General features: G+C 48.9%; 1 protein-coding gene across 1 annotated transcript in view; it reads right to left on the bottom strand.

Annotated features, from left to right (window-relative positions):
* Nucleotides 1-6768: 6768 nt before the first annotated feature.
* NRSN2 (neurensin 2) overlaps nucleotides 6769-23088 on the bottom strand; it is a 47476-nt gene continuing 31156 nt past the window's right edge. The window contains exons 2-3 of the mRNA XM_079979999.1: nucleotides 10489-10682; nucleotides 6769-8126 (exon numbers count right to left, since the gene is read on the bottom strand). Coding sequence (XP_079836125.1) covers nucleotides 7722-8126; nucleotides 10489-10682 — 599 coding nt within the window. The 3' untranslated portion in view covers nucleotides 6769-7721. The remainder of the gene's footprint in view (nucleotides 8127-10488; nucleotides 10683-23088) is intronic.

The raw sequence follows: 23088 nt of genomic DNA, 5'->3' as shown, positions 1-23088 counted from the left end.
ACAAGCCTGGGGTCAGCAAGCTCAGCCCAGGACATGACCTTTGTGCATTTCTTGGAGGAGAAGCGTCTCCCCCCTCCTTCCCCAACCCTCCCTCCTCAGAGCAGCCGGTGGCTCTTCCTGTTCAGCTCCTGGGCTTTCTGCCAGCAGAACTCCTGGGTCCTGGGAACAGAGCCGGGAGGCCGCCGGAGGCAATGGCTTCTGTACCTTTAGCAGTTACACTGGAGAGGAGCGAGGCTGCCCAGCTGGAAATAAGCCCTGTTTTTTAAAAAAAGACAAGGGCCTGGTTCTCCTGTGCATTCATGGGAAGTCTGTGCCTTGACGCTGACAACTTCAGCAGGGAGAGACCTTGCTGGGTGACCTTGGGCCAGTCACACTTCTCTGAAGTCTCTCAGCCCCGCTCACCTCACAGAGTGTTTGTTGTGGGGGAGGAAGGGAAAGGAGATTGTTAGCCGCTTTGAGACTCCTGAAGGGGAGTGAAAGGCGGGATATCAAATCCAAACTCTTCTTCTTCTTCTTCGTCTATTTGCAGCCATTAGCCTTGTTAGCTAAATTGAATGTCCATGGACAGGTGTCGTCTACCTTAGCGTACCAGGCAGATACGAACAAACCACGTTGTTGTTGTTTAGTCGTTTAGTCGTGTCCGCCTCTTCGTGACCCCCTGGACCAGAGCACGCCAGGCACTCTTGTCTTCCACTGCCTCCCGCAGTTTGGTCAAACTCATGCTGGCAGCTTCGAGAACACTGTCCCACCATCTCATCCTCTGTCGTCCCCTTCTCCTTGGGCCCTCCATCTTTCCCAACATCAGGGTCTTTTCCAGGGAGTCTTCTCTTCTCATGAGGTGGCCAAAGTCTTGGAGCCTCAGCTTCAGGATCTGTCCTTCCAGGGAGCACTCAGGGCTGATTTCCTTCAGAATGGAGAGGTTTGTTCTTCTTGCAGTCCATGGGACTCTCAAGAGTCTCCTCCAGCACCATAGTTCAAAAGCATCCATTCTTTGGCGATCAGCCTTCTTTATGGTCCAGCTCTCACTTCCATACATCACTACTGGGAAAACCATAGCTTTTACTATACGGACCTTTGTTGGCAAGGTGCTGTCTCTGCTTTTTAAGCTGCTGTCTAGGTTTGTCATTGCTTTTCTCCCAAGAAGCGGGCATCTTTTAATTTCGTGACTGCTGTCACTATCTGCAGTGATCCACATTACAGAACACTAAATGAGGAGACTCTTGAGAGCCCCATGGACTGCAAGAAGATCAAACCTCTCCATTCTGAAGGAAATCAGCCCTGAGTGCTCACTGGAAGGACAGATCGTGAAGCTGAGGCTCCAAGACTGGCCACCTCATGAGAAGAGAAGACTCCCTGGAAAAGACCCTGATGTTGGGAAAGATGGAGGGCACAAGGAGAAGGGGACGACAGAGGACGAGATGGTTGGACAGTGTTCTCGAAGCTACGAACATGAGTTTGACCAAACTGCGGGAGGCAGTGGAAGACAGGAGTGCCTGGCGTGCTCTGGTCCATGGGGTCATGAAGAGTCGGACACGACTAAACGACTAAACAACAACAACAAATGAGGTGGCTCCTTCGTCTGGCTCGAGAAAGCTGTTCTCATGTTCTCAGTTGGCACGAGAGACTTTGGAGCTTCTGCCTCTCCAATTGTGGCACTCTCTGAATCTGGATGATGAGGGAGACTTAGCTGTAATTCCTGCTTTGCAGGGGGTTGGACTAGATGGGCGTTGGGGTCCCTTCCAACTCTACAATTCTATGATTCTCTTAATGTCTCTTGTTACAAAACCCAGCAGCCTGCCCCCCTACTTGGCAGGTTTGCCAGTGGAGCAGGAAAATAGCAAGAGCGGAACAACCTGCCCTGTTCTGGCTTTGTGCAAGGAGAAATCAGGGCCCGCATCAATCAGCAGTTGGCATTTTAATGTCAGGGCAATAAATTCTGTGGCTTGCCGCTGCCTGCAGATCAAACTACTGTTTGAGGCAGAAGAGCAGAAGGCGAGGAAGAAGTTGGCAGCCTGAGCTTCCCTTCTGGGAAACCTGTTTGTCATAAGTTTTAGCAAGTTACACAAGAGCCACCTAAGGTTCATTCCACATTTGCAAGGAACAGATTTTTTGGCATGGCAGCACCTGTGGAACTCCTTGCCCATTGACATCAGGCACACACCTTCCCTGTCTTCTTTCTGCCACCTGCTAAAAGGCTTTTCACTAAACCTATCTGGGTATGGAAATAGGACATGTATGTAAACATGTCATTTTATTTTATAATGTATATTTTTAAATTGCTGGTTTTACTTGTATTTTCAACTTGATTTTAGATCAACTTGGTTGTTGTTTTTTAACTTTAACTGCTATAAATCATTTTAATGTATCCTTTATATTTTATTTATGCCAACCACTTAGGTTAAGCAAAATATAAATAAATTCTGTAAATAAACTAAAGCAGCCAGACTGAAAAGCAAACAGAGCTATGTCCTGCATCTAACCACCCGAGTCTTCTTCTTCTTCTTCTTATTATTATTATTAGCCCAGCCACTCTGGGTGGCTTCTATTACTTACCTCTTATTAAGAGCCAATGTTCTGCTGTTTCTGATAAAAAACTCATGTCCTATTTAACCTCTTTTGAGTCCTGCATTCCCAACCTTGTGCCTCCAGCTGTTTTTGGACTACAATTCCCATCATCCCTTGCCACTGGTCTTGCTAGTCAGGGATGATGGGAGTTGTAGTTCAAAAACAGCTGGAGGCACAAGGTTGGGAAACACTGGACTAGATGACTCGTGGGGTCTCTTCCAACGCTACAATTCCATGGATGTTGATTCATTTCTCTTAGACCTCTCCCTGTTTCTTTTTGCTGATTCAAAGCACCAAGTGGCTTTTTCTTCTTCTTTCCTTTCCAGCTTTCAGTGCAGAGAACTTCCTTCCTCTGGAGGTGTTTCAACCCTTCAATTACGCCGTGACTCACAGCTCTCCCCCCTCTTGTCCTGGGGTGATGGGCAGAATGCAACTGCCACCATGGGCAGGCAGGATTGGCTGTGGCCGTTAACCCCATTCATAATAAGGGATGTGGAAATGGAACACTCAGCTGGTGAGTTCAATGTCTATATTTGCCAGCAAAGAGTCAGATGAGGGGCAAGGGAGCAGAGTCTGAATTAAAGAGATAGTTATTGTCGGCTTGCAGACACATGACGCTGAGACTTTGGGAACAAGCTGGGATCTGCTGAGCACAGGTTTAGCAGTTTCCTGTTTTGTGCCCCCCACCCCACCCACTGTAGGAGCCCCGACCACATTTCCTTTTTTATATATATAAATTTTAGCAAGCCTACTTGGAGTTAAATACCATCTGTAAATCACTTTCAAGTAATTCAAAGCGAGCTTTTGAGTAGCACAGAAGTCCTCATTGGGTATACTTTTTCATTTTTTTTTAAAAATAAATTTTTATTAGTTTTTCAACATATCATTTTCAACAATAATTAAATGTACTTTTACATCTTATACAGTTTTTTTGACTTCCATCAATCACATCTGAAAATTTTCCAATCTATTCACTTAATTTATATTTCTTAGTTTCACTATTACTTTTAAATCTCAACTAATATCTCTCTTCTTTCTCATCTTTGCAATGTTTCATACATTTCTCCTTGCAAGACCTCTTGTAGTCCCACTAGCGTAATTTGTTGATTATAGTTGCTCTTCAAATAATTCGTATATTTCTTCCAATCTTCTGTAAATCTCTGGTCCCGCAGGTTTCAAATCCTTCCTGTCATTTTATCCAATTCTGTGTAGTCCATTAATTTTGTCTGCCATACTTCTTTCGTCGGTACTTCTTCTCCCTACCACATTTCCTATTCCGCTCCCTTTAACCCAGTCATTCCATACAGCAAAGCCTGAATACAGGGCTCTGGTTTGTTTCCTTGAACCGCCACGTTGCTGAGTTGCCTCTCTGGTTGCATTGTTAAACTGCGGAACTCACTCCCACCGTGGGAGCCGGCTTACAGCTTCCGGGTCATGTGGCCAGCATGACTAAGCCACTTCTGGCGAACCAGAGCAGTGCACGGAAACGCCGTTTGCCTTCCCACTGGAGCGGTACCTATTTATCTACTTGCACTTTGACGTGCTTTCGAACTGCTAGGTTGGCAGGAGCAGGGACCGAGCAACGGGAGCTCACCCTGTCGCGGGGATTCGAACCGCTGACCTTCTGATCGGCAAGCCTTAGGCTCTGTGGTTTAACCCACAGCGCCACCCGTGTCCCGAGGAGATATGATAGCCATCTTCAAATATCTCAAGGGCTGTCACAGGGAAGAGGGACCAAGCTGGTTTTCTCCTCCTCCAGAGGGTGGGATTCGAACCCATGGCTTCAAGTTACAAGAAAGGAGATTCGAACTAAACATCCGGAAGAGCTTTCCAAGAGTAAGAGCTGTTCAACAGTGAAAGGGTCTTGCATGGGAATTTGTGGACTCTCCTTCCTTGGAGATTTGGAAGCAGAGATTGGATGGCCATCTGTCATGGAAACCCGGACAGATGGGCAGGGTAATAAATTATTATTATTATTATTATTATTATTATTATTATTATTATTATTATAGATTCCTGCATTGCAAGGGATTGAACTAGATGACCCAGCTTGATGATTCTATGATTCCTAGTAAATCACTCATTATAAATCACTAGCAGCAAACTAAATTGCCCATGTGTCAGTCTCTTATGTAGCCAAAACAGAACTACCCACACACGAGAGAGGTGTGTGGGTTGGGTTCCAATCAGCCCGTTGAGGACTGTGCATGTAACAGTGAGCATGAAATGCTGGCTGGCTGGCCATTGGGGTGGAGGGGAAGACACAAAAAATCAGGAGGAGACTGGGAATGGAATGGAGTATCCTATTCAAGATACGCCACGCTTCATCATTTTGTTGCAGATCTGGTTTGGGTGATTAGATTAGGCTGCTGATTTGTCCCTCCTTGAGGATTTGGTTTAGAGCTCCCCTTAGCGGACAAGTGCTGGAAGCAGCCCTATCACAGACGTTCTTGGAAGGAAGAGAATAGGACTGCCATCTTTTGTGTTTTTAAAAAGCTTGTCCAGCAGAAAGTGCCTTTGAACATGTGCAGAATGCCTTTTGCTCCCCCCTGCCTCAACAGCCAAGTTGGGTGTTTTGTTTTGTTTTGTTTTGTTTTGTTTTGTTTTGTTTTAATTGCATATATTAATTTCGTTTATAATGTCTTGCTTTTTAAAATGGCCTAGGACTCTGCAGTCGGGGCTTTTCTTTTGTAAAGGAGCATCTCCACCCCCATCGTTCTGCCCGGACGCTGAGGTCCAGCACCGAGGGCCTTCTGGCGGTTCCCTCATTGCGAGAAGCAAAGCTACAGGGAACCAGGCAGAGGGCCTTCTCGGTAGTGGCGCCTGCCCTGTGGAACGCCCTTCCAGCAGATGTCAAAGCGATAAACAACTACCTGACATTCAGAAGACATCTTAAGGCAGCCCTGTTCCGGGAAGTTTTTAATCTGTGATATTTTAGTGTATTTTTTGTTTCCATGGAAGCCGCCCAGAGTGGCTGAGGAAACCCAGCCAGATGGGCGGGGTACAAATAATAAATTATTATTATTATTATTAAAGGAAATCAGCCCCTGCTATTGAAATAAATAAATAAAAATTGTAGGACTAATTGTAGGACTAGGTGTAGGACTAATTGCAGTCGTTAACAGTCGTCAACAGGTTTACCATACCCATTGAGTCAATCACCCATCTCCTACTACGCTCCGGAGAAAAAACACCACCCTCCCACTATATATAAGGGTCTGGTGGCTTCTGTTTCAGTGTATCTGAAGAAGTGTGCGTGCACACGAAAGCTCATACCATTAACAAACTTAGTTGGTCTCTAAGGTGCTACTGGACAATTTTTTAATTTTATTTATTTTTATTTCAACTGCGTCAGACCAACATGGCTACCTGCCTGAATCTAGCCCCTGCTGTGTGTGTTGTATGAGCCTAAGGACAGGGTTCCTCTGAACACATACAGAGCTTTCTTCTCAATGGATGCAGGCAACTCTCAACTTACATTATATATTTTTTAAAAAATAATTTTATAAGTTGTGTGTCCTTGTTTCTCAATTTGATCCCTTAACGTGGTTTTGTATGTTTTGTGGTATTTTATGCATTGTGATTTGCTGTTTTTTTTATTGATTACAGATTAGTAATTCTTTAGTGTAATTGTTAAGTGCAGAAGGTTTAATTATTATTTGCTGGTGTTTAATTTTACTGTTTACTATTGGATTTTAATGGATTATTGAGTATTGCCTTACAGTGGTACCTTGGGTTACAGATGCTTCAGGTTACAGACTCCGCTAACTCAGAAATAGTACCTTGGATTAAGAACTTTGCTTCAGGATGAGAACAGAAATCGTGCAGTGGTCGCGGCGGTGGGAGGCCCCATTAGCTAAAGTGGTGCTTCAGGTTAAGAACAGTTTCAGGTTAAGAACGGACCTCCAGAACAAATTAAGTACTAAACCCGAGGTACCACTGTATTTGATATAAGCTGTTTATTTTAAAGATATTCTTACTTTTTATATTGGATCAGATTGTTACTATTATTTTAATGTGTGTTGGAAGCTGCCCAGAGTGGCTATGGTATAAATTATTATTATTATTATTATTATTATTATTATTATTATTATTATTAGGACTATTTCATAAAATCAGATTGTGGATTAACTGAACCCTGACAAAGACCAGCCATGCAACACTTGCTACCGCTCAGCCAATGAAACAGATTCCATCCAAGCATTTTCCTTTATTTTGATCTTTATTGAACCAGAAAGGGGAAATGCTGTCATCCAGGTCTGGTGGCTCTGCGTCCCTTCCATTTAAACAGACGAACGCATGAGAATTGCCGGTGGCACCTTCTTGTCTGAAAACTCTCTGTGACCTTGAGAACCGTGCAGACCGCAGAAATTCAACCGGTGCGGATTCTTCAGGCGTAGCGGTGCAGAGATAGCCTGATAAATTGCTGCCTGTCATGCAGCTGTTGCCGGCGCAGAGCTTCTGTCCTTTAAAGAGTTGGCAAACTTACTCTTCTCGGCCCCAGAAGGGTTTGCTGAATTGAAGCAAAACTGAGGGGCGAAGAACTGAGACTGAGTTTGGGGTTATTTCAAACTTTATTAAGGGAGGTAAAGGTAAAGGGACCCCTGACCATTAGGTCCAGTCACGGATGACTCTGGGGTTGCAGCGCTCATCTCGCTTTACTGGCCAAGGGAGCCGGCGTACAGCTTCCGGGTCATGTGGCCAGCATGACTAAGCCGCTTCTGGCGAACCAGAGCAGTGCATGGAAATGCCGTTTACCTTCCCGCCGGAGCGGTACCTATTTATCTACTTGCACTTTGACGTGCTTTCGAACTGCTAGGTTGGCAGGAGCAGGGACCGAGCAACGGGAGCTCACCCCGTCGCCTGGATTCGAACCGCCAACCTTCTGATCGGCAAGTCCTAGGCTCTGTGGTTTAACCCACAGCGCCACCCGCGTCCCCTTATTAAGGGAGACGTTTCAGAATAGTCGGGGGCCCTGGGGGTGAATTTATGGAACCAAGGGGACGGTGCCCTGAAAAAGTCTGGGAGCCACTGTTTCGAAACATGACATTCAAAGCATGATGCACCAAACAGCTTGACGAGGGAAGCGACAGCTTGGAAATATATCCTGTGTGGGCCTCGGCGCATGGCTTATTCCCCTCTTGAAAAGTCTGGGTTTACCGCTCTCTCTTAGGCTGAATACTCTGCACCCAGGGGTCTCTGAAGGGCACAGGAGCTGCTGTGACAATGGCGCCTCGGTGCTGCCCAGGGGAGCTCTCCCGCAAGATGGGGGACAGCTGCTCCTCCTGGTCTTCACTGTCCTGCCCCCGCTTGCCGCCGCCGTTCAAGTTGCGCAGCCCTGAGGACAGAAGGCAGGCAGTCAGCAGGGTCCCGGCCAGGGCACATAGAACCGCGCCCACGGCTTGGCAGATCCCCAAGGCGTGGTTGTATTCCACCGCCTGCTGGTCGAGCACCACAAACTCTGCCTCGCCGATCCCTTCCAACTTGGGGGGCAGGAGGTACCCCGTGGCCAAAGCCGAGGCGCCAATGAGCAGCAGCAGGGTCCCAGCCGAGAGGGTCACCTGGGGGTGGAAAAGAACAGGATGAGAATGCGGCAGCTAGACTGGTAACTGGGAGCGGACGCCGAGACCATATAACACCGGTCTTGAAAGACCTGCATTGGCTCCCAGTACGTTTCCGAGCACAATTCAAAGTGTTGGTGCTGACCTTGAAAGCCCTAAACGGCCTCAAGGACTTGTAGACCTGAAGGAGCATCTCCACCCCCATCGTTCTACCCAGACATTGAGGTCCAGCTCCGAGGGCCTTCAGGCGGTTCCCTCATTGTGAGAAGCCAAGTTACAGGGAACCAGGCAGAGGGCCTTCTCGGTGGTGGCACCCGCCCTGTGGAACGCCCTCCCACCAGATGTCAAAGCAAAAAACAATTACCAGATTTTTGGAAGACATTTGAAGGCAGCCCTGTTTAGGGAAGCTTTTAATGTTTATTGGTTATTTTAGTTCAGTGTTCTGTTGAGAGCCACTCAGAGTGGCTGGGGAAACTCAGCCAGATGGGTGGGGTATAAATAATACATTATTATAATATTATTATTATCACTGTGTACACACACAGAGCGGTTTTTGTTGTGGAACGAGAAGTTTTGGCTGTGCGTTCTTGCATCTGGGCAAATCGAGGCAGATGGCTGTGCCCTTCAGTGCACTGCAATGTGGTTCAATTAAGTCAACAGCACTTGGCATGACGCCGTGGAGATGGTAAGAAAGGAAGCAACCTTTGGAGATTTCCCCATAAAACAACGATCCTGTGCATGCTAACTTTCGGGGAAGAGATCCATTTAAATAGGGTTACAGTCCAGATTAGCAAGAGGTAAAAGGTAAAGGGACCCCTGACCATTAGGTCCAGTCGTGGCCGACTCTGGGGTTGCGGTGCTCATCTCGCTTTATTGGCCGAGGGAGCTGGCGTACAGCTTCCGGGTCATGTGGCCAGCATGACTAAGCCGCTTCTGGTGAACCAGAGCAGCACACGGAAACGCCGTTTACCTTCCCGCCGGAGCGGTGCCTATTTATCTTCTTGCACTTTGACGTGCTTTCAGACTGCTAGGTTGGCAGGAGCAGGGACTGAGCAATGGGAGCTAACCCCATCGCGGGGATTTGAACCACCGACCTTCTGATTGGCAAGCCCTAGGCTCTGTGGTTTAACCCACAGCTCCACTTGCATCCCTCTAGGAAGAGGTACTTTATTGTTGTTGTTGTTGTTGTTATTATTATTATTATTATTAGCCACCACCTCCTCCTCCTCTAAAATGTCTCGGGGTGGCTTGCAAGATGAAATACAAGCGATACAGCAATCAAAACTAGGAAAGTCAAAACAACACACCCTAACATGCCTAGAACTGGCCTCTGAGCATGCCAGAAGTGCCTCTGAGTGCATGCAAAGTGCTTTCTCCACACACTTCAATACCAGGATCACCCAGTGCACACCTGAGATTAATGGAAAAAATGCTTTCGGGCTGGTTGTGGCTCTGCCTTTGCCAACCTGGCTCTCCCCAGGTATTTTGGACTGAAGCTTCCATCAGCCCCAACCAGTGCATTTGAGGGGGCACACATTTGGCAAGGCTGCATTAGCCCCCTCCCTAAGCTTTTTAAAGATTGAAGTCTGCACCCCGAAGACCATCCCTGCAATTCAAGGAAGGGACCACAAATCCCAGACATGGGGCAGCAGTGCGGTGTGGCAGAGGATTCCTAGCCAGTGGGCGCAGCAGCTGGGTGGAGCTCTCGAATCGCCCAGGGGTGAACCCAGCCAAGGTGGCACCAGGAGGTGCAAACCCTGGAGCTTGAAGCTTGTAGTGAGTGGCAGGACGTGAGCACCAGAACCCCATGCTCCTTCTGGGAGTGCAAGGATGCTCCAGCACATGTCTGCAGGTGGCGCCAGAGTCATCCCAGAAGCTGCCTGGTCTTCGTTGACCTGAGGCTGCTCCCAGTGGAGACTGGGGCATCTGCCTGGCCTGGCCTGGCCTTAGCAACCGCTGCTGCCTTCCTATAATACTTGCTGGCTGCCTGTTCCCTTGGAGAGATGCCCTGGGTTTGCCCCCAAACTCCCCCTCCCATTTGCATGCAGAAGGTCCCTGGTCCACCCCACTGGCAGCATCCCCAGGTAGGGAATCTCCTGTGCTGGAAGGTCTAGATTGCTGCTGCCTGCCAGAGTAGGCATTCCTGAGCTAGATTGACCAGCAGTCTGGCTCAATTTAAGGCAGCTTCCTATATCCCTAACAAATAAACTCTGCACATGTTCAAGGGGCAGTTTTTCTTAAGCTGCTTTAATAGATGCTGGCAGTGGGGAGAAGGAGAAACTCTTCACATGCTCAGAGGCGCTTAGTCTGAAAGGCCTGAAAGCAGCAACAACAAAAGGCAGTCACTTGTTAGAGTCCTTACCTTCCAGAGGACAGAGGAGCAGCCGCTGCTGGCTGAAGATTTTGGGGGCAAATCCAGTTCATCATCCAGATTCGCTCCGGTGCAATCCTCATAGAAAAGGTGCAGGTAGGAACGAACCCCGTACCATTTCCCCCGCTCCATGCCTGGGCCCCGGCTGCAGCCGCACAGATGCTGGCAGGATGTGGGCATTGGACCTGAGTGGGGCACAGCAAATGCGTCAGGCTCGCTCGGTTCCAAGAGGCTGGCCGGCCGTTCCGTCAAAACCAGACGGACAGGGAGGACTTCGAGAGTAAATGGGGAACCGTGCTGAATATTGGGACGGGTTTGCAGGTCATGCGATTGTTCCACCACCAGGTATAGAATGTATTAGACAGATGGGACCTGCAACTAAATTTTGCAGCCTGGAGTGCTCCCTGCTCAACCAGCCGGCCATGACCTCTCCCAGGTTGCTCCATTCCGTCCCCACTTCTCCCCAGTTTCCTGTCTCCACTAACATTACCACCAGCAGCCAGCTAGGATTCTGTGCCCATTGGACATGCTGAATCTTCATGGGGCTTGTTGGAAGATTTTCCCCTCTCTCTTAAAAGAGGGTTATTGATTGTTTTCCAGACCTCAGGATGGACACAGGACTCCAGAATAGAGTGATACTGTTGCTTCCCTTTTTGAATTCTGGTGCTGGAGGAGACTCTTGAGAGTCCCATGGACTGCAAGAAGATCAAACCTCTCCATTCTGAAGGAAATCAGCCCTGAGTGCTCACTGGAAGGACAGATCCTGACGCTGAGGCTCCAAGACTTTGGCCACCTCATGAGAAGAGAAGACTCCCTGGAAAAGACCCTGATGTTGGGAAAGATGGAGGGCACAAGGAGAAGGGGATGACAGAGGACGGGGTGGTGGGACAGTGTTCTTGAAGCTACCAGCATGAGTTTGACCCAACTGCGGGAGGCAGTGGAAGACAGGAGTGCCTGGCGTGCTCTGGTCCAGGGGGTCACAAAGAGGCGGACACGACTAAGCGACTGAACAACAACATTGCTTTCCTTGACCTGGACACTAAACTTCTGTTGATGCAGCCAAAAATAACATTAGCTTTTTTTGCCGCTGCATCACCCTGTTGGCCTAGATTGGTCACTGGCCTGATCCAGCAGCTGAGCTCTCCTTTGGAGAAGCAAATTCACCTTTAGGATTACTTGGAAAGCAAGTCAACATTGAATCATGACCCTAGAATTAGATCATCTGGTCCAACTCCCAGCTGAATCTCAGCTGAAGAATCCATGACAAATAGCCATCCAACCTCGGCTTAAAATATGCTGGTTTCCTGAAACAATTGCCGACATGCATCCCTGGAATCTCACCCAGAATAGCTCCAGGAGAGGAGGTCTTCCTGGCGTTTATTAACGGATCCTTCTCCATTAAGGGCACTTGTGATAACAGCTGGGCTCTTCTCCAAAATGATTTGTTGGCTTCAGCAACTGACCGGGGCAGATTGGGGACATTTTTGTGTGGCCTGAGGGGAGACCCCCACCCCATGTGTAAGCTGATCATGAGCCCCTTTTGAATTTGGCAGGATGCTGTTGGTTCTGGAAAGATGGAGGGACACTGCTCTATTTCTATACAGTGGTACCTTGGTTCTCAAACGCCTAGGTTCCCAAATGCCGAAAACCCAGAAGTAAGTGTTCCGGTTTTCAAATGTTTTTTGGAAGCCGAATGTCCGATGTGGCTGTCAGCTATTGTTTCCGGGGCGCCTGCACCAATCAGAAGCTGCGCCTTGGTTTTCAAACATTTCAGAAATCAAGCGGACTTCTGGAACGGATTAAATTTGGTGCTTTTGGTTTTGCTATTCATTTTGCGTTTTTGTTTTTGAGGCTTTTTCGGTTAATTTGTTTTTGTGACTGTGTGGAACCCAGTTCAGCTACTGATTGATTGATTGATTGATTGATTGATTGTGTGACTGTGGAAATGGATAAAAGCCCGCCATCCAAACAACAACTATCATCAGTGCAGGTAAAGGAAAAAAGTTATTTTACTTTTTATCATCTACATCTGAATTATTTTATAGTACAGTACATTGATTATTGCTTTCCATTTTATGGCACAATGGTCTCATTAGATAGTACAATTCATGTTAAATTGCTGTTTTAGGGATTGTTTTTAAAAGTCTGGAACGGATTAATCTGTTTTGCATTACTTTCTATGGGAAAGTGCGCCTTGGTTTTGGAACGCTTTGGTTTTGGAACGGACTTCCGGAAAGGATTAAGTTTGAGAACCAAGGTACCACTGTATCACATTCACGTCCAGCTCTTCCTCCATCTAGGAGGACCATGCAGGGCTGGCCTCGCTGGGGTTTTTTGGTGTGTGCTCACCACAACCCTACGAGGTAGGCTAGTCTAAGAGGAAAGTGACTGGCTGAAACATGCACCTACAGTCTCCCCCACCATGAGCTTTGTGGCTAGGGGCAAACTACACATTACAAACAAATTGTTTTTAGGGGTTTTTTTGCTTTATTTTAAAGGTATTGTTTAGATGAATGGGAGGAAGGGCGGGGTACAAATTTAATAAATACAGTGGTACCACGGGTTACATTTGCTTCAGGTTACAGACTCCGCTAACCCAGAAATCGTACCTCGGGTTAAGATCTTTGCTTCAGGATGAGAACAGAAATTGTGCAGCGGCGGCAGCGGGAGGCCCCATTAACTAAAGTGGTGCTTCAGGTTAAGAACAGTTTCAGATTAAGAAGGGACCTTCAGAACGAAGTTCTTAACCAGAGGTACCACTGTAGATAGTAGAAAACAATCAATAAATGAACGTAACAGAGCAGTCACATCCATAAAAGCAGCTTTGGGAGGGGGCCAGCTCGTTTCCTCATCAAGTGGGTACACATGGTTCTGGGAGTGGCCGCCGAGACCACATAATGCCAGTCCTGAAAGACCTGTGTTGGCCCCCAGTACGTTTCTGAGCACAATTCAAAGTGTTGGTGCTGACCTTTAAAGCCTTACATGGCCTCGATCCAGTATACCTGAAGGAGCGTCTCGACCCCCATCGTTCAGCCCGGACCAGCGCCGAGGGCCTTCTCGTGGTTCCCTCCCTGTGAGAAGTGAGGTTACAGGAAACCAGGCAGAGGGCCTTCTCAGTGGTGGCACCTGCCCTGCAGAACGCCCTCCCATCATATGTCAAGGAAATAAACAACTCTCTGACTTTTAGAAGACTTCTGAAGGCAGCCCTGTTTGGGGAAATTTTTAGTGTTTGATGTTTTATTGTGTTTTTAATATTCTGTTGAGAGCCATCCAGAGTGGCTGGGGAAACCCAGCCAGATGGGTGTGGTAGAAATAAATTTATTATTATTATTATTATTATTATTATTATTATTATTATTAGGGGGGGCATGGGACCCCCTGCAAACAGGGGTGGGCAATCAATCATGATACCCAGGGGTGTGTTTGTGTGTGTTTGCATACAAATGGGAGTGCCAGAAGACTGCTGTTCCTGCACCATCACACACACAAACCAGGAACAAAACCAACACCTTGGATCAGAGAAACTTTCTCAGATCCTTCAGACAGAAAGTGCAGAAGGTTTTCCTGCACCTCCGAGAAGCATCCAGGCGCAGCAATTTATTTATTTATCACATTTATAACCCCGCCTGTTCCTCCAAGAAGCTTGAGATGGTTCTCCTCCACATCCATTCCATCTTGACAAAAACCCTGTGAGGTAGGCTAGGCTGAGAGAGGAAATGAGTGGCTCCCAAGGTCACCCACGGTGACCTTTGCTGCTGTGTGGGCATTCGAACCCTGGTCCCTCCCAGGCCCTGGTCCAGCGCTCGCTAGCCACTATACCGCACTGCCCCTCTTTGCAATGCCTCCTTGCAGCCCTGTGAGAGGAAGACTGGCTGCCCTTCCCCCCTCCTTCCCTCCCGCTTTCCTTTCTGCTCCCCACACCCCACCCCATCAGTTCAGCCTGCCTGGCTGTGAGCTGGCTGCATCCTGTTTCCCTGATTGGCCGTTGCCATGGGGACCGCCTCACGCAGAGAGGAGGGAGGATGGCTGCAAAGCCCGCTCCATCCTTCAGCATGCTGAGAGCCAGACCCAGATCCGAGGGCTGGTGGGGTGGGGAGGGAGCAAGCTCTGAACCCACGGAGTTCCTCCTTCTGGAAAAGGCCTTATCCCAGCCTCCTTCCTGTAACCGAAAACCCTTCAGCAAGGTTAGGCTACCCACCCGGCAGGGACAGGAAAAGGCTGCTGTTGCTTTAAATTGCTTTTATTCAACAGCACAAACTGAGAGGCAGTGTTGCGCAGTGGCTAGAGCGGTTCTCTTGTGAACCACCCTGGGATCGTCACTGTTTTGTTTTTTTTTAAAAAAAAAAGAACAATTTTTGTCCATGGAGGCGCAGGTCAATTCTGTGTCCAGGGCAGCTGTCTACCAGCTCCATCTGGTACACAGGCTAAGACCCTCCCTGTCCGCAGACTGTCTTGCCAGAGTGGTGCATGCTCTGGTTATCTCCCCCTTGGACTACTGCAATGCATTCTACGTGGGGCTACTTTTGAAGGTGACCCATAAACTGCAACTAATCCAGAACTAAGACCACATAACACCGGTCCTGAACGTTGGCTCCCAGTACATTTCTGGGCACAATTCAAAGTGTTGGTGCTACTTTTAAAGCCCTAAATGCTGGAAACCAGGCAGAGGGCCTTCTCAGTAGTGGCGCCTGCCCTGTGGAACGCCCTCCCACTAGATGTCAAAGAGAAGAACAACTACCAGACTTTTAGAAGACATCTGAAGGCAGCTGTAGAGTGTCCGAGGGCGTGTGTGCAGTCTGGACGGACGTTGCGCGTGTGCCACCAGGCGGTTTGCCCCGCTCCTCGGCATCCGGCCCTGGGTGCCGGAGAGGGTTTGTCCGCCACTGAGCTGAGCACAACCACATTATCCCCACCTAAGGATCCTGGTAACCGGTATTCAGAATAATAACAAATTTAAAGAACTGTTTGGCCTCCAGCAGTGGAGGAAGAACAGTGTCAGGTGTGCGTGCCGGAGCCGGGCCCTGTGACCAATAGGGCTTCGCAGAACTGGGGCCTTCCTAAGTTTGTTCTGAAGAGGCAAGGTGCGGCCACACAGGTGAGGCCGATTGGTAACTCACTGCACCTGGTGGCAAGAGTCAGGAAGGGATATAAGGTCAGCATCTTCTCTTCGGCTCTTTGCCACAGCAGCACGTTCCCTGCTTTGCTACGTTTGACTCCTTGACTCCTTGCTTCATGACCCTCGGACTCTCGGCTTCTGGACTCCTGGTTCTCTGACCCTCAGACTCTTGGCTCCTGACTCCTGGCTTCTGGACTCCCGTTCCAGTTCCCACCCCGCCATCTTGCCCCCGATCCTTACATCCCCAGCTGGGACTTCAATCGCCCGTGAACTGGACCATGACAAACAGAGCCATTGTGGCTGCTGATCGTCTTAAATGGGTCATAGCCTGGGCCTTCTATTTCCCTCTCCTGGTATAGCAGAAGTGACAGAATTGGCCCTATCCACTTCCCCCTACTAATAAGAACATAAGAAGAGGCTGCTGGATCAGGCTAGTGTGGCCCATCTAGGCCAGCATCCTGTTCTCACAGATGCCCCAATAAGAAAAGCCGTAAGCAGGACTCGAACCCAGACCCCTCTCCTCTCCTCCTGTGGTTTCCAGCAACAGGCATTCAGGAGTATCGCCGCTACCAACTGTGGAGTCATCCTGACTAGAAGCTCTCAATAGCCCTGTGCTAATTGGTCTGATCCTGTTTCATTTCAAAGCGTGTGGCTGTCCCTGCCTGCTGTGGCAGGGAGTCCCATAGCTTAACGGGGCAAAGAACTGCTTCATTTCATCTGTCCTGGGCCTTCCAACAAAGACCTGTTCCGCCGCAGCTCCTCACCTGCGTTTGGGCGCCAGCCCAGGAAGTCCTCCTAGCGCATCTCTCTGCCTCTCTGCTGGCAGCGACAAGCCACAGGTGGGCACCCGCCGGAGTGGAAGAGACAGGGCAGCTGCCACTGCCGCCGGTTCACAAAGGAGGCAGGCTGCGTCATCCGTGCCAGGCAGCAAAATGCCCAATGCCCTTTTGCCACCCCCTCACGGCCAGGTCAGCCGGGCAAGGTGCTTGGCGGGGCGGCCGTTTCTCTGTGGCAGCAGGCAGAGACGAGGTTTGCTGCCCGCCGGCGGCTGCGAGCGCAGCTCCAGAGTGCCAGGCTGCCAGTGTCTGAGTCAGTCGCTCTCGGAAATGGATGTCTCCACGGGGACGTGAGCAGCTTTCTCGAGAGCGCAATGCCTCCCTGCCCGCCTGGCTGAGTCACGGCTGGCCTCGGCTGCCCACACCTCTGGCAGGCCCCAAATATTTGGAGCCCGGCAGCTGGGAAGCCGGGAAGGGAGAGTCGCTTTCGCTCTCTGAGGATGAACGTGGCAGCTTCTGCGGAATCCAATTATCTTGTTAACTGGGACCTTTGCAGACAGAAGGAAACTAACACAAGCTCAGCGGGAAAGATGGAGCTCTCTGTGCCCGTACAGAAGGCAACTGGTTTTGACACCCCTCCAGCGCTAAATGGGTTTGGGATCCACCGTCGGAACTGGGGGCACGATCCACCTATTCCATGGAGAAATGGTGGGATTAAAATTTTGTTGCAGGCCACCCTGATTTCGTCAGATGGGTGGGGTACATTATTATTATTATTATCACCATCATCATCATCATCATCATCATCAGCATCTCTGAGCAGTGTGAGATTCCAAAGGTTCCAGGTGCTCACCCAGAGTTCATATTTCCTGGAGTTAAGTACCACTAGTACACCATTTTCATCAAATTTTCTCTGATTGTGTAACATGCCGTAAATTTAATATCACATCTCCATAATTTCTCCCATTGATCCAGCCGAATTGCGTAACCTATATTGCATGCCCATTTAGTCATAACTTCTTTTACTTCTTCATCCTTTAACTCCCATTCTAATAATAAATTATACATTTTGGATATATTCTTTTTCAAGTTTTGTAATAATACTTTTCGTGATTTTGATTCTTCTTTTTCAAATCCTATTGCTTTGTCCTGATTAAATATTTGGGCAATTTGATGATATTGTAACCATGTGGTGCAGTATTGGGTCACCTCTTCATATGGTCTTAATTTTATTTTTTAAAAAATTAGAATTTTTTTTTAAAAAAATGAGTTTGCATTTCCTTCAGGAATGAGGCACAGCAGAGACTGTGGTGTTTTCATGCTATGTGGTTTATTTACACACATATATACACTGTATTTTCCCATGTATAAGACGCCCCCATGCATAAGACGCTGCCTATTTTGGGTGAATCCAAATTAAGAAACACCCCCTCAGCACTACCTGTGTATAAGACGAGCCCCAATTCTAAACCTAATTTCCTGGTGGAAAAAACCCCTAGTCTTATACACAGAAAAATACAGTATATACAACTTGAGCCTGCAATGTGGGGGTTCATATCATGAACACTCCAAAACGCTCTTGTTTCTCATGCAGAAATCAGCCATGGCTTTCTCTCTGTTGGCTGTACTTGGGTAAATTAACCAAGCCTAGAGAGCTCCGTTGGTTTGAGCGTGGGGCTGACAGCACCAAGGTTGCAGGTTCAATCCCCTAATGGGACTGCCGCCAATTCCTGCATTGCAAAGGGTTGGACTAGATGGCCGTCAGGGTCCCTTCCAACTTTACGATTCCATGAAGTCTACGAAATTGCTTTGGTTTGCCCTGGGCAAGAGAAAGTCAATAACCAGTTTAATAAAGAATAATAATAATACTCCATTCTCAGTCAGATCAATGGGGTTTCAGACACGAAATGAACATGCAATGGGACTCAGGATGAACTAAATTTGGATCCAAGCCATTTCCCCTGCTGGGAATGTAGCTCAGTACGGTCTACACAGGTGCGCAGCCTGGGAGTCATGCTGGACTCACAGCTGTCCATGGATGCGCAGGTCAATTCTGTGTTCAGGGCAGCTGTTTACCAGCTCCATCTGGTACGCAGGATGAGAACCTCCCTGCCTGCAGACTGTCTCCCCAGAGTGGTGCATGCTCTGGTTATCTCCTGCTTGGACTCTACGTGGGGCTACCTTTGAAGGTGACACAGAAACTGCAACTAATCCAGAATGCTAGACTGATGACTGGGAGCGGCCACCAAGACCACATAATACCGGTCTTGAAAGACCTACATTGGCTCCCAGTACATTTCCGAGCACAATTCAAAGTGTTGGTGCTGACCTTTAAAGTCTTAAACGGCCTCAGCCCAGTATTCCTGAAGGAGCGTCTCCACTCCCATCGTTCTGCCTGGACACTGAGGTCCAGCTCCAAGGGCCTTCTGGCGGTTCCCTCACTTCAAGAAGCCAAGTTACAGGGAACCAGGTAGAGAGCCTTCTCGATGGTGGCGCCTGCCCCGTGGAATGCCCTCCCACTAGATGTCAAAGAGAAAAACAACTACCAGACTTTTAGATGACATCTGAAGGCAGCCCTGTTTAGGGAAGCTTTTAATGTTTGATGCATTACTGTATTTTAATATTTTGTTGGAAGCTTCCTAGAGTGGCTGGGGAAGCCCAGCACGATGGGCGGGGTATAAATAATAAATTATTATTATTATTATTATTATTATTATTATTATTATTATTATTACACTGACTGGCAGCTTCTCTCTGGAAAACAAGGGTGCTGGGTGGGAAAGCCATATCCCTGAGACAACCCATCTCCTGCCCTGGAAGAGTGTTGCGATGATGCGCTGCCTTCGCGTCTTTCATCTGGGATATGCTCTGGTTCCCTGCCTTCCTTTCCTGACACTTAATTCACCCTGACATTTGAAGTGGGTGCCACACCCACCCTGCCTGGGAGCTGCTGGCTTGCGAGGGGAGAAGAGTCTGCTCTGGCCTTGTTTATGTGTGTCAAAGGCAGGCAGGCAAACTTATGACCTTCTAGAGGAGGGAGGCGAAATTAAAAGACGCTGCTTCTTGGGAGAAAAGCAATGACAAACCTAGACAGCATCTTAAAAAGCAGAGACATCACCTTGCCAACAAAGGTCTGTATAGTTAAAGCTATGGTTTTCCCAGTAGTGATGTATGGAAGTGAGAGCTGGACCATAAAGAAGGCTGATCGCCGAACAATTTATGCTTTTGAATTCTGGTGCTGGAGGAGACTCTTGAGAGTCCCATGGACTGCAAGAAGATCACACCTCTCCATTCTGAAGGAAATCAGCCCTGAGTGCTCACTGGAAGGACAGATCCTGAAGCTGAGGCTCCAAGACTTTGGCCACCTCATGAGAAGAGAAGACTCCCTGGAAAAGACCCTGATGTTGGGAAGGATGGAGGGCACAAGGAGAAGGGGATGACAGAGGATGAGATGGTTGGACAGTGTTCTTGAAGCTACCAGCATGAGTTTGACCAAATTGCGGGAGGCAGTGGAAGACAGGAGTGCCTGGCGTGCTCTGGTCCAGGGGGTCATGAAGAGGCGGACACGACTAAACGACTAAACAACAACATAGGAGGGGGGAGTGCCCTTAAGATGCTCATCATCCTGCCTATCTCTGGAAATCTAGCTGCCTTCTAAAGGCTGCAGACAAATACTTGCCATGTTTACCCCTGCTGGACAATAGCATCATGAGAAGAGGCTGCTGGATCAGACCATCCGGTTCAGCATCCTGTTCTCAAATTGGCCAGGCAGATGCCCTAATGGGGAACCAGCAAGCCGGATTCGAACACAAGAGCCCTGTGCCCTCTTCGGGTTCCCAGTGGCTGGTGCTCAGAAGCACATACTCGCCAACATTTCTCCGATGAAAATAGGGACATTCTATTCCATAATAATAGGAATACCCTGCTCATCTGACTGGGTTGCCCCAGCCACTCTGGGTGGCTTCCAACATATAATAATAAAACATTAAAAAAAAAACCAACCCATCTCTGTACATTGATGCCTTCATTTGTCTTCTAAAGGTTGTAGAGCAGGGGTCAGCAAACCTTTTCAGCAGGGGGCCAGTCCACTGTCCCTCAGACCTTGTGGGGGGCCGGACTATATTTTGATAAAATAATAATGAACGAATTTCTGTGCTCCACAAATAACCCAGAGATGCATTTTAAATAAAAGGGCACATTCTACTCATGTAAAAACACGCTGATTCCCGGACCATCTGCGGGCGGGATTGAGAAGGCGATTGGGCTGGATCCGGCCCCAGGCCTTAGTTTTCCTACCCATGTTGTAGAGTTACTTATCTCCTTGGCTCGGAGGTCGCTTAACTCCATACGCTCCAAAATTTCTCTGATGAAAGTAGGGATGTCCTATGGAAAAGCGGGACATTCCAGAGTAAAATCAGAAACTAGGGCATCTTCTGTAAATCCGGAGCTGTTCCAGACCCCACTTGGATGGTCTGGAAGCCTGACTGCCTGCAGATGGAGAGGCAGAACACAGCCACCTTGGGTGGTAGCTGTTGGTGGATTTACATTCCACGAATTAGTCCAGCCATATTTGAAAGCCGCCTAATTTGCTGGCCATCCCTGCCTCCTGTGGCAATGAGTTCCATAGTTCAACTATGCACTGCATTGTTGTTGTTGCTGTTTAGTCGTTTAGTCGTGTCCGCCTCTTCGTGACCCCCTGGACCACAGCACGCCAGGCCCTCCTGTCTTCCACTGCCTCCCGCAGTTTGGTCAGACTCATGCTGGTAGCTTCGAGAACACTGTCCAACCATCTCGTCCTCTGTCGTCCACTTCTCCTTGTGCACTGCATTAAGAAGTGCTATCTCTTATCTATCTCGAATCTTCCAACATTCCTTGTTTCCAGATTGCACCATTTAGGAAATATGCGAAAGCATATTTTTTGCAGACCTGCTGCCCTCCAGATGTTTTTACCCCCTGCAACGCCCATCATCCCTGATCACTGGTCCTGCTGGCTGGCAGTCATGGGAGTCAAGCAACATCTGGAACATGGGTAGGCAAACTAAGGCCTGGGTTATTTGTGGGACCTGCTGGTGTTTTTACATTAGTAGAATGTGTGGTTTTATTTAAGAATGCATCTCTGGGTTATTTGTGGGGCATAGGAATCTGTTCATCCCCCCCCCATTATAGTCCGGGCCCCCACAAGGTCTGAGGGACAGTGGACTGGCCCCCTGCTGAAAAAGTTTACTGACCCCTGATCTAGAAGGGACCAGGTTGGGGAAAGATGACCATTAGCCCCCTCGCACAACCGCTTGCATGCACACTTGTCTCCCTCCACAGTTTCCGGGTTGCTTTCAATCGATCCAGATCCCAGGGTGAATGGAAGACTTCCAGAGCGTTTGTCCAATCCAGACACTGTCTGCATCATTGGGCCAGCAACAGCAGGCTTTGGAGTCTGCCTTTCCGTTGCTAGGAAACGGTGGCGGCCGAGATGCTCTGTTGCTGGGATGCTGATGCTGCGGAGGGAGAGCTGGCGAAGAGAGAGTGCCAGCTTCCCTGTTGCCAGGATACGCCTGTTGTCGGGAGAGAGGGAAGGTGTGGCTTGTTGCCAAGGTGCCTCAGCGAAGCCAAGCGCTTGGTCCTAGCAACAGCGCATCTCTTGCTGGTACCCTGTGCCCATTCCTCCGCAGGGCAGCTGATTGGTCCAGGGCAAGGGACCGAGGCACCGAGTGGCAGATTCCATCCACAGGTGCCATGGGAACTAGTTGCCAGCTACCTCCCGGTCTCCTGGCTCTCCTGCAGAGTTTGCAAGCATGCCGGGAAGGCTGTGGCTCAGTGACAGGAGCAACTGTTTTGAATGCAGAAGGATCCAGGCCCAATGCTTGGTATCTGCAGGTAAAGGTAAAGGTCAAGAGACCCCTGACCATTAGGTCCAGTCGTGGCCGACTCTGGGGTTGCGACGCTCATCTCGCTTTACTGGCCGAGGGAGCCGGCGTACAGCTTCCAGGTCACATGGCCAGCATGACTAAGCCGCTTCTGGCAAACCAGAGCAGCGCACAGAAATGCCGTTTACCTTCCCACCGGAGCGGTACAGTTATACCTCGAGTTGAATGTGCTTTGGGTTGAGCACGTTCAAGTTGGGCTCTGCGGCAACCTGGTAGTAACGGAGTGCATTACTTCTGGGTTTCGCCGCTCACACATGTGCAGACGCTCAAAATGACATCACGCGCATGCGCAGAAGCGGCGAAACACGACCCGCGCATGCGCAGATGCGCCGTCACGTCTTGCATTCCATTCGGGATGCAAACGGGGCTCCGGAACGGATCCCGTTCGCATCCCGGGGTACCGCTGTACCTATTTACCGTATTTTTCGCTCTATAAGACGCACCAGACCACAAGATGCACCTAGTTTTTGGAGGAGGAAAACAAGAAAAAAAATATTCTGAATCTCAGAAGCCAGAACAGCAAGAGGGATCGCTGCGCAGTGAAAGCAGCAATCCCTCTTGCTGTTCTGGCTTCTGGGATAGCTGTGCAGCCTGCATTCGCTCCATAAGACGCTCACACATTTCCCCTTACTATTTAGGAGGGAAAAAGTGAGTCTTATAGAGCAAAAAATACGGTATCTACTTGCACTTCGATGAACTGCTAGGTTGGCAGGAGCAGGGACCGAGCAATGGGAGCTCACCCCGTTGCGGGGATTCGAACCGCCAACCTTCTGATCAG

This window comes from Podarcis cretensis (assembly GCF_951804945.1).
Source record: "Podarcis cretensis genome assembly, chromosome: 6".
NCBI lineage: Eukaryota > Metazoa > Chordata > Lepidosauria > Squamata > Lacertidae > Podarcis > Podarcis cretensis.
Note: the sequence above shows the minus strand (reverse complement) of the source record. Positions and strands in the feature narration are given on the sequence as shown.